The 15,753-nt window shown below is 35.0% G+C and overlaps 3 protein-coding genes across 6 annotated transcripts; 2 read left to right on the top strand and 1 right to left on the bottom strand.

Moving 5' to 3' along the window:
* Positions 1-1,020: 1,020 nt before the first annotated feature.
* On the bottom strand, positions 1,021-3,533 carry LOC18050585 (uncharacterized protein At3g52155, chloroplastic). 4 transcript variants are annotated; one of them, XR_002907179.1, is made up of 6 exons: positions 3,175-3,533; positions 2,695-2,794; positions 2,439-2,618; positions 2,028-2,145; positions 1,482-1,643; positions 1,302-1,388 (listed from the first exon to the last, which is right to left on the bottom strand). XR_002907179.1 is itself a non-coding variant. In XM_024191337.1 (5 exons), the coding sequence occupies exons 1-5, from the start codon at positions 3,425-3,427 to the stop codon at positions 1,305-1,307; spliced, it is 735 nt and encodes a 244-aa protein (XP_024047105.1). In that variant the 5' UTR covers positions 3,428-3,533; the 3' UTR covers positions 1,021-1,304. The 4 variants fall into 4 exon arrangements, 3 of the variants coding, with proteins under 3 accessions (XP_024047105.1, XP_024047106.1, XP_024047107.1); XM_024191337.1 differs by lacking the exon at positions 1,482-1,643 and having other exon boundaries at positions 1,021-1,388; XM_024191338.1 differs by having other exon boundaries at positions 1,310-1,643.
* Positions 3,534-4,905: 1,372 nt separating this feature from the next.
* Positions 4,906-7,607, top strand: LOC18050584 (uncharacterized WD repeat-containing protein C2A9.03). Its single transcript, XM_024191422.1, has 9 exons — positions 4,906-5,052; positions 5,145-5,312; positions 5,414-5,500; positions 5,594-5,728; positions 5,821-5,931; positions 6,316-6,407; positions 6,503-6,608; positions 7,010-7,096; positions 7,194-7,607. Exons 1-9 carry the CDS (start codon positions 4,906-4,908, stop codon positions 7,605-7,607), a joined length of 1,347 nt encoding a protein of 448 aa, XP_024047190.1.
* Positions 7,608-9,836: 2,229 nt separating this feature from the next.
* Positions 9,837-15,694, top strand: LOC18050583 (sodium/hydrogen exchanger 6). Its single transcript, XM_024190299.1, is given in 23 exon segments — positions 9,837-10,180; positions 10,288-10,339; positions 10,447-10,506; positions 10,703-10,727; positions 10,824-10,909; positions 11,000-11,111; positions 11,561-11,623; positions 11,741-11,760; positions 11,848-11,945; positions 12,249-12,277; positions 12,379-12,410; positions 12,509-12,542; positions 12,544-12,557; positions 12,662-12,722; positions 12,809-12,906; positions 13,006-13,081; positions 13,178-13,197; positions 13,315-13,412; positions 13,546-13,655; positions 13,810-13,893; positions 14,046-14,140; positions 14,231-14,316; positions 15,137-15,694. Coding segments are annotated over 23 exon segments (1,593 nt in total). The 5' UTR covers positions 9,837-9,990; the 3' UTR covers positions 15,187-15,694.
* The last annotated feature ends 59 nt before the right edge of the window (positions 15,695-15,753 follow it).

Here is a 15,753-nt window from a genome sequence, read left to right as displayed (position 1 = left end):
GACCATTTATTAGCAAAAACAGTAATTTTGACATCAATCTTTTCCACTGTTAGTGTCAGGTCAGCGGTAAAAATCCATCTGTCTCTTTTATCAACGTAAGTCAAATTATTATATTTGTTATAAAGACTTTTTTTTTTTTAATTTCAAAACTCAATAAAAGAATTTAAAAACTCTAAAAATATTACTAAATTTTTTTATTAATTTTACTCTTTAAATATCTGTTTACTTGTTTATATAGCAAAATAAGAAAGTAAAAAAATATATTATCTTCAAAAAAGTTCTTTAAAAAAAATAAGTTAATATTATTTTAATTAAATAATTTTTTTTAAAGAAAAATAAATAAGAATTAAAGTATTTAAGTAATTCTTTCTCTAATAAAAATAATAAAATACAAATTAAGATGAAGAAAACATTCAATAATATCGAAGAGAGAGAAATATTTTTTATTTAAAATTTTTTAATTAGAATGCATTTTATATTTTTAAATATTGATATTACTCTTCAAATAAGAGATATATTTTTTATTTAAAGAGTTTTTTTTTATAATAATCTAAACACAATAAATAAATAAATAAAAAGGAGTGAGTAACATAATGGAATACTAAAATTTTTCTCTTCAAAATTATCAAACTTTATTTTTATTTTCTCTTTCATGAATCATGTTTCTAGAATTGGTTTCATGCATAAATTAAAACTACTATTAAAAAGCGGGTCTGTGAAGGAGTTTGGTGGTATAAATAACCTCACCCATTTTTTAAACTCCAACGTCCTCCTCGCGTCGCGCATCCGCAAGACTTTTCTGTATGGACAAGTATGTCCACTGCGCTTACCCCATTTATAAAAGTTGGTAAATTGCCGATTCTTCTAGGTGAAAAATGGAGGTGCAATGTCCTAATTTGTAGCTGCATGGTGCATAATGCATATCTTATATTATTATTATTTATTTGGTTGCAAAGGCATATCTTGAATTATTATATGATGAACTTTTACAATTGTTTTGCCAAATTTTGCCAAGTATTTGTTTCCACCATGTAACTGAATTTCTTGTCTGCAATGAAAAAACCATTAGAAACCATTTCAACAATCAGATCAACATATATATTAATGAAATTGATAACCTGTCCTATCTAGTGAACACAGAAGTGCATGCAATAATCACTTTGATCTGATGGCACCAAAACTAGCATTTCAAATGATTTTTTTTTTCTTGGGATGATGATGATGATCTAACTTTGTCCTTGAACTATGTATACTGGGGAATCGCAGGGCTCTCAATTTGGCACATCGCCTTTGCAAACTCTTGGCTAAGACCTCCAGCAGTCCACCTGTGCCCTGTGGCGACTAAGGGTAGTTTCCACCTTTTTTACAGCTTCGCTGACTGCTAAATTCTGAGTTGATGATGGCACCTTAGAATTAATCTTTTCTTCAGGTATAAAATGGAATGGAAGATGCAGAAAATAGAGGTTAAGTCATTAACAGACCATGTTGACAAAATTCTTTGAGGGCTAGGGAGTTCAATTGACAGAGGCCAGGTGTTGGAGTTGCTGCTACTAGTGTTGTTCAGCAATAAAATTCTAGGTGCAGCTAGTTGGTGTCACTATACCCTGAAGCTTCCACCCCCCCAGTCCAGCAGCGGTGAATGCCTGTGATTATAACACATTGGGTTGGATAAGGAAAAAAAAATAGTTTTATCTCAGGCAATAGATTAAGGTACAAAATGGGATGAACTACACCACACAGCCACATATTCCCCAGCAAGTAATACGGGCACATTAGATTTTGCAACACTGCATTTCTCTCAAGAAATGACATGGAGAAGGAAAGCAGTTTAGATTGAAGGCTTTGTGATGTCAAATACCAATATCTATTGGAAAAAGCAACCCCAAAGATTTGGGGCCAAAAATGGTTAGTGGTGAACATCGAATAGGTTTCTTCGGCTTGCGTAGGGTTAAAAGCACGTAGATATATAATGATATACATCACATATGAAACGCCAAAATCAAGGTTACTTGAGATCAGTAACTAACCTCTTCCCAAGATTTTCCGGTGGTTTCAAGCAAAGCAGCATTGCATGTCTTAAGTTCTATGAAGGCACCAGTGAACATCGAGGCAGCCTCCTCCCATCCTCTATTATGTCCCATACACCTGTAAAATTTCTCATCGTCAGACAAATATCCCGACACTTGCTTTTTGTTTTATGATGAAATGGCAAAGAAACGCACTTTATCTTTCAAGATCCCGTGGGGTCTTGCATGAAAACTAAAGACAGACGGCAATCCAAACTATAAAATGAAGCCACCAACGAAGGTGATTGCTTGCCAAAAGTTTGAAAGCTCCACAAAACATAAAGGAAAATTTCACTTCCAACAGAAAGAAGAACAGAAACACAGTACCAATAACAAAACATTAAAAGGTGAAAAAGTTGAAGTGAAACTCACATGACAGTTAGTATCTCATCCCTTGAATATTTACATATAGCTTTCTGAAGATGCTCTGCGGTTTGCCCATCCATTGCTGCAACAGAATAAAAGCTTGAAATGAAATGAACCTCAGCTTCCAAAAAGCCTTGCACATGTTGCTGCATTATCTCAAGTGTCTGCCTAGTTCTCACAGCATCACTGCAGCATCACACCATTAAGACTTTCAGTCTCAATATTGAACAAATGATTTGCCAAATTATCAAATTAATTAAACCTGGATAAGATGAGTTGAGGAATCCAGCCCAACTGTTGCAGCCTCCGAGAAACTTTGATAGCATCATCTTGTCCGGCTTTACTCAAAGGGCGATCATGATCTACCAAAAAGAAAATATGGATATTATTTGTAAGTGTTCGGTTGGCTTTGCTAATGTTTAGCACCCAATTTTGCTGAAATATTTGAGCAGCAAGTGATCGAGTCTGGCAGCAGTTGCGGATCAAAAACAATGAAGAAGCAATGATTGTAATTCGAGTAAGGAAAGGAAATTGCGGTGCGCATGGTTTCCATTTTCCAGCAGCACCGCATGAGATGTTCTCGGTGGAAGTGGAACTCAAAAAAGCCAATTTACAAAAATGGTTCTTAATGGATTTTATTTTATCTTTTATCTATATTTAAAGAAAAGAACGAAGTAAGAGATTGATCGAAATTGAAGTGTTAGTGTTTGAGAGTAATGAAGAAATTTAGTAAAATGAATACCTCGAAGGGAAGGGAACTCCCAGGAGCTCTTAGCATGGCGAAGAAGAATGAGGCGACGAGCGACTGATTGGTCTTCCGCTGTGCCAGTGACGTTTGTCTCTATTACCAAAGATTGACTTGACAAACGGCCGCTATGCTCTCTCTTTACTGATGAATAATAATTCTTCCTGATAATGCTAGGACAAGGAGGTGACCAGTTATGCATCAATACGTTTGGGATTTTGCTGCCCATTGCCGTAGGACCCATTCCCATAACTGCTACTGTTGTTACCGCCGATTCCCTTCTCTGCTTTCTTGCAGCTGCAGCAAGAGGTCTTCCCTCTCCGCCCACTTCACTTTTACTTATTTACTTGCCTCAGCGAAATAGTGTCAGTGTGTTATGAATCAGAATCACACACACACCATTTAGAAAATACCAATAAAACTTTAAATTACCAAAAATATCCACTCGTTTTCCTACATATGCCATACTAGTCCTCACCAGTACCCTTCATCTTCGCATTTGTGTTTTTATCCTTGGGCCATTTAAAGCCCATTAGAGTAGAAAGAAGAGTGGACTTAATTAAAACTATAATTATATAATAGGAAGAAAAATAATTGAAATTTTAGAGGATTTTTATATATTTTATAAATAAAATTTTAAAAAGAATTGAAATTTTATTAAATGATGGAATTTTTCATATATAAAGTTTTATTTATAAATTAAACTGTAAATATTTTAGGAAATAAAATTCTAAAGAAGGTGTTTGAGGATTTTAAGGGGTGTTAAAACCTCCTCCGCTGTTGAAAGAAATCTAACACACTTTGTCAGCGCGTGTATCCTCACTGAAGAATCGGGGGTATAAACGTAAAACTGACACGTTCGATTGAACAGTGAAATTCCTTCTTTTAACTACTGATGATGATGATGGTGGTGGTGGTGATCTCTTTGGAGGGTAATAGGTACAACAAACATTAATAAAGCAACAGCGGTACCAGCAGCAGCAGCGTTTGGACGCTGATCGAAGAATCTAATCTCCCACCCAAGCTGCTCTATCGCCCGTTCAATTGTCAAAACAAGGTCGAAATTCACAATCTTAACTCCTTTTCATCCGCTATTGCGTATGCATAAAAATTAAACTCTTATATTTTCTTTATTGTATTCAAAAACTCTGAGATGTAAACTATTTTATGCTCTCTGTGTTAGTAACCCTACGCTGTTGTTTTACCGCATAAAACCTTTCTATGTGCTTAGATTGTGCTTGTTTATTGCCGTAACTGAATGAAGTCCATCAAGCTTTGTACGGTTGCTATTCCAAATAATTTTTTAATTCGAATTATTTGTTGTATCCTTCAGTATTTGTAAATTGTGTGTTCGCAACAATTTTACTTCAGCTGCATGTATGAGTTTTTAACCATTTTTATTAATAATATAATAAAGCATTTATGTATGTAACCTTAGTCCCTCGAGGAAATGCATAGGATTAAAAGATTCATTGGTTAAAAAAGCAGTTGGAGTAATTTGTATTCATAAATAATGAGCCAATGGTGTCTATCTTTGGGTTTGTTTCATTGGTTGTGAAGATTGAGTTGATGTAAGCTGGTTTGCTTGCTTCAAGGCATGATTGCCACCGGGAATGCGTTGCTTCTTTCTTTTTTATTTTCTTTATATACTTTTTGTTGGTGAATTTCTTTTCCATTCCCCTTGATATAAAGTGATACTAGCTCAAGTGTAATTCTGTTCTGCAGAAAATGTCCCAATTGGAGGGGGATGAAGCCATCTATTATGTGGCTGATGATTATGAAATGGCCGAGGTTGATGATGATATGTATTTCCGTGCTAGATTAATGGGGGATTCAGAGTCTGATGACGATGATGACGATGAATATGATCCTTTGGTTTGTTCATTTCCTATCCAAAATGTGTTTCAATGAAAAAATTGTTTGTGTCACTTAATTTTTTTAATTAATTCTGGGTGTTGCTTGTGCAGGATAATAAGATAGCAGATACGACTGCCGCTGATGCTAGGAGGGGGAAGGATATCCAGGGAATTCCTTGGGAAAGGCTGAGCATTACTCGTGAGAAGTATAGGCAAACTAGATTAGAGCAGTATAAGAATTATGAAAACATACCTCAATCAGGAGAAGGTTCAGAGAAGGTAACGTGTATTTTCCCTTGGTTTCCCATATATCGAACCATAGGGTACTTTTGGATATTCTTTTCACCAATTTTTGTTTTCTATATTGTACTTGTCCATAGGAATGTAAGCCCACAAAGAAAGGAGGGAAGTATTACGAGTTCTGGCGAAACACAAGATCTGTAAAATCAACTATCCTCCATTTCCAAGTACGGTGATATCCTTTCTGCATTATTTCAATTTGGATTATTCATAAAAGTGATTGAATGAGATTGATACGAGTACTGTCTCTGGCTTTGTAGTTGCGAAACTTGGTTTGGTCAACGTCAAAGCATGACGTCTATCTTATGTCACATTTCTCAATTGTTCATTGGTCTTCATTGAGTAGCAAGAGAACTGAAGTCCTTGATGTTTCAGGACATGTGGCGCCATGCGAGGTACATCTTTCTCATGATTTTTTTTTATGTTTAATGCATGGTTGTTGTGAATTTGGAATGTATTCAGAACTCAAGGTTATTTTTTCTAATAGAAACACCCTGGGAATCTGTTGGAAGGATTTACGCAGACTCAAGTTAGTACACTAGCAGTAAGGGATAACTTGTTAATTGCTGGAGGATTCCAGGGAGAACTTATTTGTAAGGTAAATTATTTTGGTGCTTTAAATATTCTTTACTGCAGTCGTAGCCATCATTATGTTTTACAATTTATTGTGGACTGTTTCATGGTATTTTCACTGTTACCATTTTTATAGATTGCGTCTTGTGTAATTGTTTTACCCATTTTTTGGGTTTCATTTGCAGTCAAGTATTTTTCTTTTTTTCTTTGTTAGCGATTACAAGGTTTATCCCAGTTTATTTTATATTGAAGCTAATATGGTCTTTACTTTTAAGAGGTAAATTCATCAACTATGTCCTCAGATAATTACTTTTGTATCTACCCTTGCTCTCAAGAGTATGAATATTATCTATTCAGAATGAATATGATGGTTGATGGATGATAAATTGTCTTCCCTTATGGCACACAGTATTTGGATCAACCAGGAGTTAGCTTTTGTTCTAGGACAACGTACGATGAGAATGCGATCACAAACGCTGTTGAGATTTACAATTCTCCCAGGTTATTTTTCTTTTTCCTTCAATTAATTAATCAAATTAAGGCTGGGCTTACTATTAGGGATAATAGAAGCTGACTTATAATCAATTTTGTGCCAGTGGTGGAATTCATTTCATGGCGTCAAATAACGACTGTGGAGTTAGGGACTTTGATATGGAGAGGTTTCAGCTCTCAAAGCATTTCAGCTTCCCATGGCCTGTGAATGTGAGTATTCATGTTGGAGTATAGGTTCTACTATATTTTTCTTCCTTGTTCTGCTTTAAATTGTTTTAGTTGTATGATAGCGTGTAAATGTTTCCTTTCTATTTGCATACGAAGTATATCCATTTCACGTGTACACATGCACAGAGCCTGGGTTCACTTGAGCTCAGAATGGCCAATCTTGATACTTTCTACGGACCTTTTTTATTCATAAACAGATTTCAGATAATTACCTACTTGGAAGAAGTAAAAATTGGGCATTGCAGAGTTACCTGCCTGAGTTTGGGCTCATGTGCTTATCTTGTTTGAATTGATAAGCCTTAACTAGCACATTCATGCAATGATATGGTACTTGTTTTGTATAAATGCAACTGACTAGTTTACTCAATGCTATCTGTTTACAGCACACCTCTTTGAGTCCGGATGGAAAGCTTCTTGTCATTGTTGGTGACAACCCAGAAGGGATACTGGTGGATTCTCAAACAGGAAAGGTAGTCTTTTTTCCTATATCTGTTCAGTTGAAGGTGTATGATGACAACAGATACAGTTGTGAGAATGCTTTTAGCTAATTTCAATCTGTTATTGTAGGCCATCATGCCGTTATGTGGGCACTTGGACTTCTCCTTTGCATCTGCATGGCACCCTGATGGTCGCATCTTTGCCACTGGTAACCAAGACAAGACTTGTCGAGTATGGGATGTTAGGAACTTATCAAAGTCAGTTGCTGTGCTCAAGGGCAATTTGGGAGCAATTCGATCAATTCGTTTCACGTCTGATGGGAATTTCATGGCAATGGCAGAGCCAGCAGATTTTGTGCATGTCTATGATGCGAAGAATGGGTTTGAGAAAGAGCAGGAGATCGATTTTTTTGGGGAGATCTCCGGTATGACTTTTAGCCCTGACACAGAAGCCCTCTTCATTGGAGTGTGGGACCGCACCTATGGAAGTCTCCTTCAATACAACAGATGCAGGAATTATACATATCTTGACACCCTTTTGTGAAATGATTGCTGCATACGTCCATGTCAGCTTTTACCTACAATTTTTATATGTTAACATGGAATGTTAGAGGATGATGTGTCTGACAATTGGTGTACATGAACTTTGGTTATGTTCATCGTGGTACTTTGTTGTAATATTTAGTCATTGACTTGGTTTTCAAATGATTCTGGCTGGCGGTTGGACTGTGAGAATAAAGATTGGGATTGTAGGGACGGGGTGGCGAGGATTTGAGAAGTTTTAAGACTTTCGAAGGTTTGTACAATAATGGAGAAGATTTGTAAAGAGGCTTTGAAGTGTATTTGGTTGGGAGACTGGGAGCATAGACTGCTAGCCTTGCAATTTTCTTAAATTTTCTTTTTATTTCTTTTCAGCATTAGATCTTAGATGATGAATGATATGTATGATGGATTACACCTTATAAAATTTATATGAACTTGTAAATTGAACAAAGACCATTATTTGTATCAACAAGAAACTTCCAAATCCACTCTGCAAACAAAAAGAAATTTGCAGATAACACAGATGAATCTAATAATTTATAGATGAAAAAAAAATGTGTAAATTGATGATAAATTTCCAAGTATTACTTAGAAACAAAATATTCAAGAAGCAAATGTGACTTTGGATTTGAAGAGAAGTTGCTACATTGACAAAATCGTAACTCTCTGCATTAAACTTTTCCATCGTACGACTGTCTACAGAATAAGATTTTTAAAAGAAATAAGGTAGAACCAAATTTGCAATATAAAATTATAATTTTATATCTAAGGCGTTGTATACATGTATATGTGTCGTCTTGATTAAGATTTGATGAATTAAATAATTTGGAGAGATTAATATTAAAGATAAACTAGTAGTAGGGAAGCTAAAGCATTAGCAAATAGCAAATGAACCGGTAGCGTAGACGGGGTGGGTGGGAAGTGGAAGTGTGGAACGAAGAAAAATAACAACAGCCACCCCAGCACCAATTATGCAGTCAAGCAACCCATCTCAATCACACGCAATGGAGCCATACACAGTCAATTAAAATCTAATCTACGTGTAGGGATAGTAATGGGCACCGCCTGTAGCGGGTTTGTCATTACCAAATTTAAACCCGCATAAAATTTAAATTACTGAACTCACCCGCAACTTGCAATGAATTTTAATTTTTTTAAGAAAATTTATCCACTACGGATTTTGACAATTACCAAACCCGCAATGGTATCCGTTGAATTTTTTACAGGTTTGTACATTTAAAATCATAAATGTTCAATATATAAATTTACAATAATAACCTTAAATTATATATAACATACTCAATTTTAAATTTAACTAATGTAAATGAAAAATTAAAATTTCAACATTCATCCAATACAAATTCTGAATTTTAAGTATAAAATAAACAAATCTATTAAAAAAACTACAAACTAGATCTAAAAATAACAATTACTTTTCACATTATCATTCAACACAAGCTTGAAGAGAGATTTTCATTTCATTCACCATCATTAGCACCCATCCAACATGATGCCTACAATAATGATTAAGATTAATATTTTCCAAAGAATGATACTTTTCACATATTAATCTTAAAAAAAAATTATAATAATGAAATAATCCATGCATTAAGTTAAAGAAAAATAGTCCATACAAAAAAATACTTTGGTTATTTGGCACTTGGTATAATTGTATTATTATTTTTATATATTTTTAGATTTAAATTTTTGTAATTAAAATTAAATTAAAAATATTTTTAAAAAATATTACGGGTCTAGCGAATATCTATGCGGTTATCCGCTAGATATTAGGTTAATACCAAACTTACCCTCATCCAAGTGTGGGTTTCAATTTATAATATCAAACTTGTCCACAACTCGCAAAATTATCCTCAGCAGGCGGATTTTGATGGATTTGCGGGCACAATTGTCATTCCTATTTACGTGCACGTGTGTGTGTGGAGAATATATTAAATCAATTTTTATAATATATTAAATTGATTAAATCAATCCTAAATTTTAATTCTACATTCTAAGTTAAATATCATATATATATATATATATACACGCACCCACAAACACATACATACATTCACACAGAAAAAAATTTGCCATTCAATTTTAAAATATTGTAGGACAAATTTAAAAGGTGTCTTTAATCAATTTTTACAATATTATAATTTGATTTGTGAAGCCCATCTCAAACTTTAATTCCAAATTCTAACCAATGATAAATATATATATATATATATATATAAAGAGCATCACATCAGTTCGAGACTTTCAGTCAGTTGGCTGTTGGCGTAACAAAACAGAAGAGATAGAAATCATCATCATCGTGAAGGAGAAAACAACAACAATTGACATTGAATTTTAGGGCTCGAAAGTTGGGACATCGGGGTATAATGACGGGAGAGGCATTGCAGATATCTCCGGCGAACGATCCTCGTGGAAGTCCCGCAAAGGAGCAGCAAGCCGCTGGCGTTGGCATACTCCTCCAGATCATGATGCTTGTACTCTCTTTCGTCCTCGGCCACGTCCTTCGCCGTCACAAATTCTATTATCTTCCGGAAGCCAGCGCTTCTCTTCTCATAGGTATTATTTTAATTACTTTTATTCCCTTTCTTTTCTTTTTTCTTTTTCTCGCTAATTTTACTTTAATTGCTGGCTGAATAATTATCCTTGCATCGTATATTTTTCAGGTTTAATTGTTGGTGCACTGGCTAATATCTCTAATACTGAAACAAATATTAGGTATTCATTTTCTTTTAATGAATTAATGTCACTGGATTTTCCATTTTTGCTTCTATGATGTGATCCTAAAACTCTAGTTGCTCATTTTTTTCCCTAATTTTTGGCAGGGCTTGGTTTAATTTCCATGAAGAGTTTTTCTTTCTATTTCTGTTGCCTCCGATCATATTATATCCTTACTAAACTGAAATTCTCATCATGCTTCATTTCCATGCCATTTTCTCCTTTACTGAGTGCATTTTCATTTACATTTATACTTCTGTCTGTGTACATGCACACAGACAGACGCACTCATAGTGCATATTTGCTGCTTGATTTTGAATTTTATCTTCAACATTTTTCTTTTCTTGACTCTTTTCGTCATACTCAGTCAGGGTTCAGCTTATCTCCGGTAAGTACCTGCCATTGTCATTGAACATATAAATTGTTGGTTAAATTTTCATTCTCAGGTGCAACCTGTCTCCTCATGATTTTGTTTTCCTGGCAGAAACCTTTTTTTTCTAACTTTGGAGCCATTGTGACATTTGCTATTTTTGGAACCTTTTTAGCTTCAATGGTCACGGGTATACTAGTGTAAGTGTTTCTTTACATAGAAATGACCAGATTTTGTGTTGTACATTGTAACCCTGGCTTCTGATGTTTTCTTTCCTGCTTTCTGTATAGTTACCTTGGTGGAGTGATGTTCCTCATGTACAGACTTCCATTTGTTGAGTGCTTGATGTTTGGTGCTCTTATTTCAGCAACAGATCCTGTCACTGTTTTGTCTATATTTCAGGTGACGTGTGCGCTTTTATTTTGTCTATTGACTGGTTAAGCTAAAATAATTGGTCCAGCAAATTGTAGCATATACTTATCTTGAAGTCAAATTAAATTTTATAATAATTATATGATTAACCACAAATATTTTCAATTTGATAGCTTATCACATTCCTAATATGATATCCATCTTTGCGGGTGCCTGTTGGTTCAATTGGTAAAATCTCTTGGACTGGTACAATTGGTTTGGTGTTCGGGCCTTGCTCAGATGTGTGAGGGGAGGGTTTGGTTTACATTCATGCAATACTTAAAAGAAATAAACAAATAAAAGGAAATAAAAAAGGTAACCTATTCCTGACATGGTAATTGAGTGCGCAGTGTAGGGATTAGTCTAATATTTTAGTATTTAACATCTTGGTAAGCCATCTGCCTTTATCTTTTAGGTAACATTTAGCTGTGACATTTCAGGAACTTGGCACGGATATGAACCTCTATGCATTGGTTTTTGGGGAATCTGTTTTGAACGATGCAGTAAGTCTTTGTTGATAGCTATGATGTCCAATTTTCTTGCGAGTGAATTTTCTGTTTTATCCTGATAAACATTTAATGTGTGAGAATTGATCTTTTTGTATGTTTCACGAATGGTAGATGGCGATATCCTTGTACCGGTATGTAAAATTTGCATTTTTCATAACCCATTAGATCATTATGTGGGTTAGGATTTGGGATTGAAGTAAGCTGTTCTTGATATGCAGGACAATGTCCTTAGTGAGAAGTCATGCTTCATCTGGGCAAAATTTCTTTATGGTGATTGTCAGGTTTCTTGAGACCTTTGTTGGCTCAATGTCTGCAGGTAGTTTTTTCAATCTGTCTTGCAGTTTTGCCAAAAATTATACTTTCTGTTATAATTTATATCATCTATAGTTTTGGGTGTTCTGCTTTATATTCACTGTGTATTTTGCTTATTTATCCTTTTCTGGCCTTTTTTCATGCTCTGGTTAGTTATCGTCGTGTATGACAAACAGTTATGGTAGAGTGAGAGCATGGGCTTATTCCTGCTTAGGAGCCATATATATAGATCCTATATCAATAATGCAGTATTGCTATATTAATCCCTTTTTCATTAGATTACTAATAATGCAGTATTGCTTTGCAGGTGTTGGAGTTGGATTTATTTCTGCTTTGATATCCTCTTTTTTTTTTTTGGGGGGGGGGCTTTATTGATTAAATTTGTTGCACTGACTTTTATCTATTAGAATGTTTTGTGAAACCTTAATTCCCTGAACCTTTTCAAGTATGCCGGATTGGATATTGACAAGTGAGTACTGCATATGTCTTATTTATTCTAAATTTCTATTAATCCATTGTGCATAAGAAGATCCTGATTAAAACATTTTGCTGTGATTCTCTGTTCAGTCTCCAGAACTTAGAGTGCTGTCTCTTTGTTCTTTTTCCCATATTTCTCGTAAGTAGTCTCCTAGGCCATTTATTTTAATGATCCGAAAAGTTTTCTTTATCTTACTCTGAGGCATTATGGTTCAATTTTAATGTATAACTCCTTTTGTTTAGATACATGCTTGCAGAAGGTCTTGGCCTCTCTGGTATCGTGTCAATACTGTTTACAGGAATTGTAAGTGGATATTTATAGTTTTCACCTAATACTATGATCACCTGTCACATGTTGGATTAGTGTAACCGAATGATGTTCTGTTTTAGGTCATGAAGCGTTATACCTTCTCAAATTTGTCAGAGAACTCTCAGCGATTTGTATCTGCTTTTTTCCATTTGATATCATCATTGGCGGAGACATTTGTGTAAGTTATCTTTCATCTTTTTTTATCTCTTTTTATTAATTAAGCTTTTTTATGTATGTAACACCTGCATCTTTCTTCCTGTTTTTGTATGATTTTCAGATTTATTTACATGGGCTTTGATATTGCCATGGAAAAGCACAGCTGGTCACATCTCGGGTTTATCTTTTTCTCAATTGTATCCTTGGTTGCTCCAATAGGAAATTAAAGCTTAATGATTATTTTAACTGAAAATTTCTGATGTTATACCTTAACTTCCTCTGCTTTGTCTCAGTTATTCATCATAGTTGCCAGGTATGAATACTGAATTTGCTAATATTATGTCTTGTATATTAGGCTGATTCATTGCACACGATATTTCTATTGATATTTGAGGGGATTTTTAATTAAGTTATGCATCAATTTATGTAGGGCAGCAAATGTCTTTTCTTGTGCATATTTGGTTAATTTGGCTCGACCTGCACATCGACAGATTCCTTTAAAACATCAACAAGCACTTTGGTACAGTGGTAAGAAGAGCACAAATGCTGACTGTTTTGGATTACTTTTTCACTTTCACCCTTGTTAGTTCAGAATTGGGGCTCAGTTGTGTTGAGTTCACGTTTTCTTGTTGCCATATCCTTACGAGTTATGGGCTTGTAGGACTTCGTGGTGCTATGGCTTTTGCTCTTGCGTTGCAATCAGTTCATGATCTCCCTGAAGGACATGGCCAGACCATATTCACTGCAACAACTGCCATAGTTGTTTTGACAGTAAGCAATATTCATTTCATGAAGTTAGAATGCACCTTTGCATCTTGTTAAGCTTTAACTTGTTTCATTCATTCAGTGGTCTTGACTTGGATCAGATCCTTGCATATGATATTTAAACTTTGAATTGCACCAAACCTTCCAACCAATGTATCAGGTTTTATTGATTGGTGGTTCAACTGGTACCATGCTGGAAGCTTTACAAGTTGTTGGTGATGCTCATGATGGCCACCTAGGCGAAGTAAGTTCCGCCAAAGTTAATTTATGAGCTTGTTTAATGCATGTACAGAAATTCTCAGTTGATGGGAGTTGAATCGGGCCACTGCAACTTTTGTCATTGTGATTAGTAGTATTATAAGTGTTTCTGGCATACTAATCAATGATTTGTCTTAGAATTTCGAGGGTAACAATGGCTATGCTGCTCCTTATGATGAGGGCTCAACATCAGGGAATAAGTTGAAGATGAAACTGAAAGAATTCCGCAAGAGGTAGCATGATGCAACTTTTAAGCTTTCCTCTTTACATTATTCATTCATTTGTTCAGCATTTAATTTATCTTTTAATGAACTATCCTGCAGTGCTGCATCGTTTACGGCATTAGATAAGAATTATCTTACCCCATTCTTTACAAGTCACAATGGGGATGAAGAAGATGAAGAGGATGGTAAGATAGGCTAAATATTTTTCAAATAAGCTATGGTCTGTGGAGTGTGCTGCCTGATAAATGTAGGTACAGTATTTGCATTATCTAGGTCTTCCTATTGCCTCAACCAATCTGTTCCATTGCTTAACTGAGCTTAGGTTGAACCATACCACCTGACTTTTCTGGTTGGAGGCAGTGTTTAATTCTTAGAAGACTGTTTTGTAATTGATTGCTATTTTGTGTCTGCTATTGCTTTTCCTTTTTAACTATCACCTTTTCAGTTATTTATTTTTTTTTTTTTTACCCCCCAATAAAGCTGACAAAGTTAGGATACAAAGGTTGTGTTCCAAGTGATGTGGCAAATGATATGTCATTTTCTTTAAGGCTGTCTGATAATTAGTTATTGAGTCCTATTACTTATCCAAATGGTGAATTTAAATTGGTGCCACATTAGTTGAGATACAAACTTTGTATCCTAACTTTGTAAGTATATTGTTTATCGGTTGAACAATGATTTCCTAGTTGGAAGATTTGCCTTTCTGCATGTTACTTTCATCCGTTTGCCTGTATACCTTGAGAATATCATCTCATGATTTATGTTCTTTTTCATCGCTACTCATAATGCCATTTAGATAGCTGCTCGCCTGCTGCTTGTGTTACACATGTTAGTGCTGAACTGTGTGGATCATGCTTTCATTACCAGTGTCACCCCCCCCCCCCCCCCCCAAAAAAAAAAATCTTTTTGATATCTAGACGTCACTTCATTATTGCCTACTGTGATATGCATATACAGTTTCCAGTCACACTTGTAATGAATCTTGAGATTTCGAATGCTTTGCAGAGGATCTACTGCCCAGCTCCAGAAGATTGAGTTTCCATGGCCCCAATTAACAGTTATAGCGGAAACAAGTAGGAAACAGGATGAAGTCAGATTTGTAGATAATTGCTTAGAGATGATTGTAATGCTCGCAAGCTGAAAGGGATGGATAGGTGAAATAGAGTTTTGCACATATTATATTACAACTTCAACGATCTCTGGTAGATGCCAAGATACAGTTATACAAGTGTCATACGAAGGAGATTTTTTTTATATTAGGCACAGATGAATCACAATACGCGATCAGGCAGTTACTTGTCCTACCATACTGATGTCTGTTAGTCTGTACACCTGATTTAGCAAATACATTCTCAAGTCCTGCCCTCGATCACACGTGGCAAGTGGAATTTCAATTGCCTAGCATTTTATATTTTTCTTGGCATGTCTTTTTGTTGCGTCCTAGTGATGTGGTGGTCTATGAGTATCAAGGGTAGGGAGATGATTTTTTTTTTTTTTTTTTCCAAATGGATTCGGTAATATTTTTATTTGCCATTTGCCAAAAGGGTATTTGTTTTCTTAAAATGCATCCTCACTTTTGTTATTTAATTTAGAAAATTATTCCTTGAGTTTGAGGATATAAC

This window comes from Citrus clementina, unplaced genomic scaffold (genome assembly GCF_000493195.1).
Source record: "Citrus clementina cultivar Clemenules unplaced genomic scaffold, Citrus_clementina_v1.0 scaffold_2, whole genome shotgun sequence".
In the NCBI taxonomy this organism is placed as follows: Eukaryota; Viridiplantae; Streptophyta; class Magnoliopsida; order Sapindales; family Rutaceae; genus Citrus; species Citrus x clementina.
The sequence above is the reverse complement of the archived record's forward strand: the minus strand, read 5'-3'. Positions and strand labels throughout refer to the sequence as shown.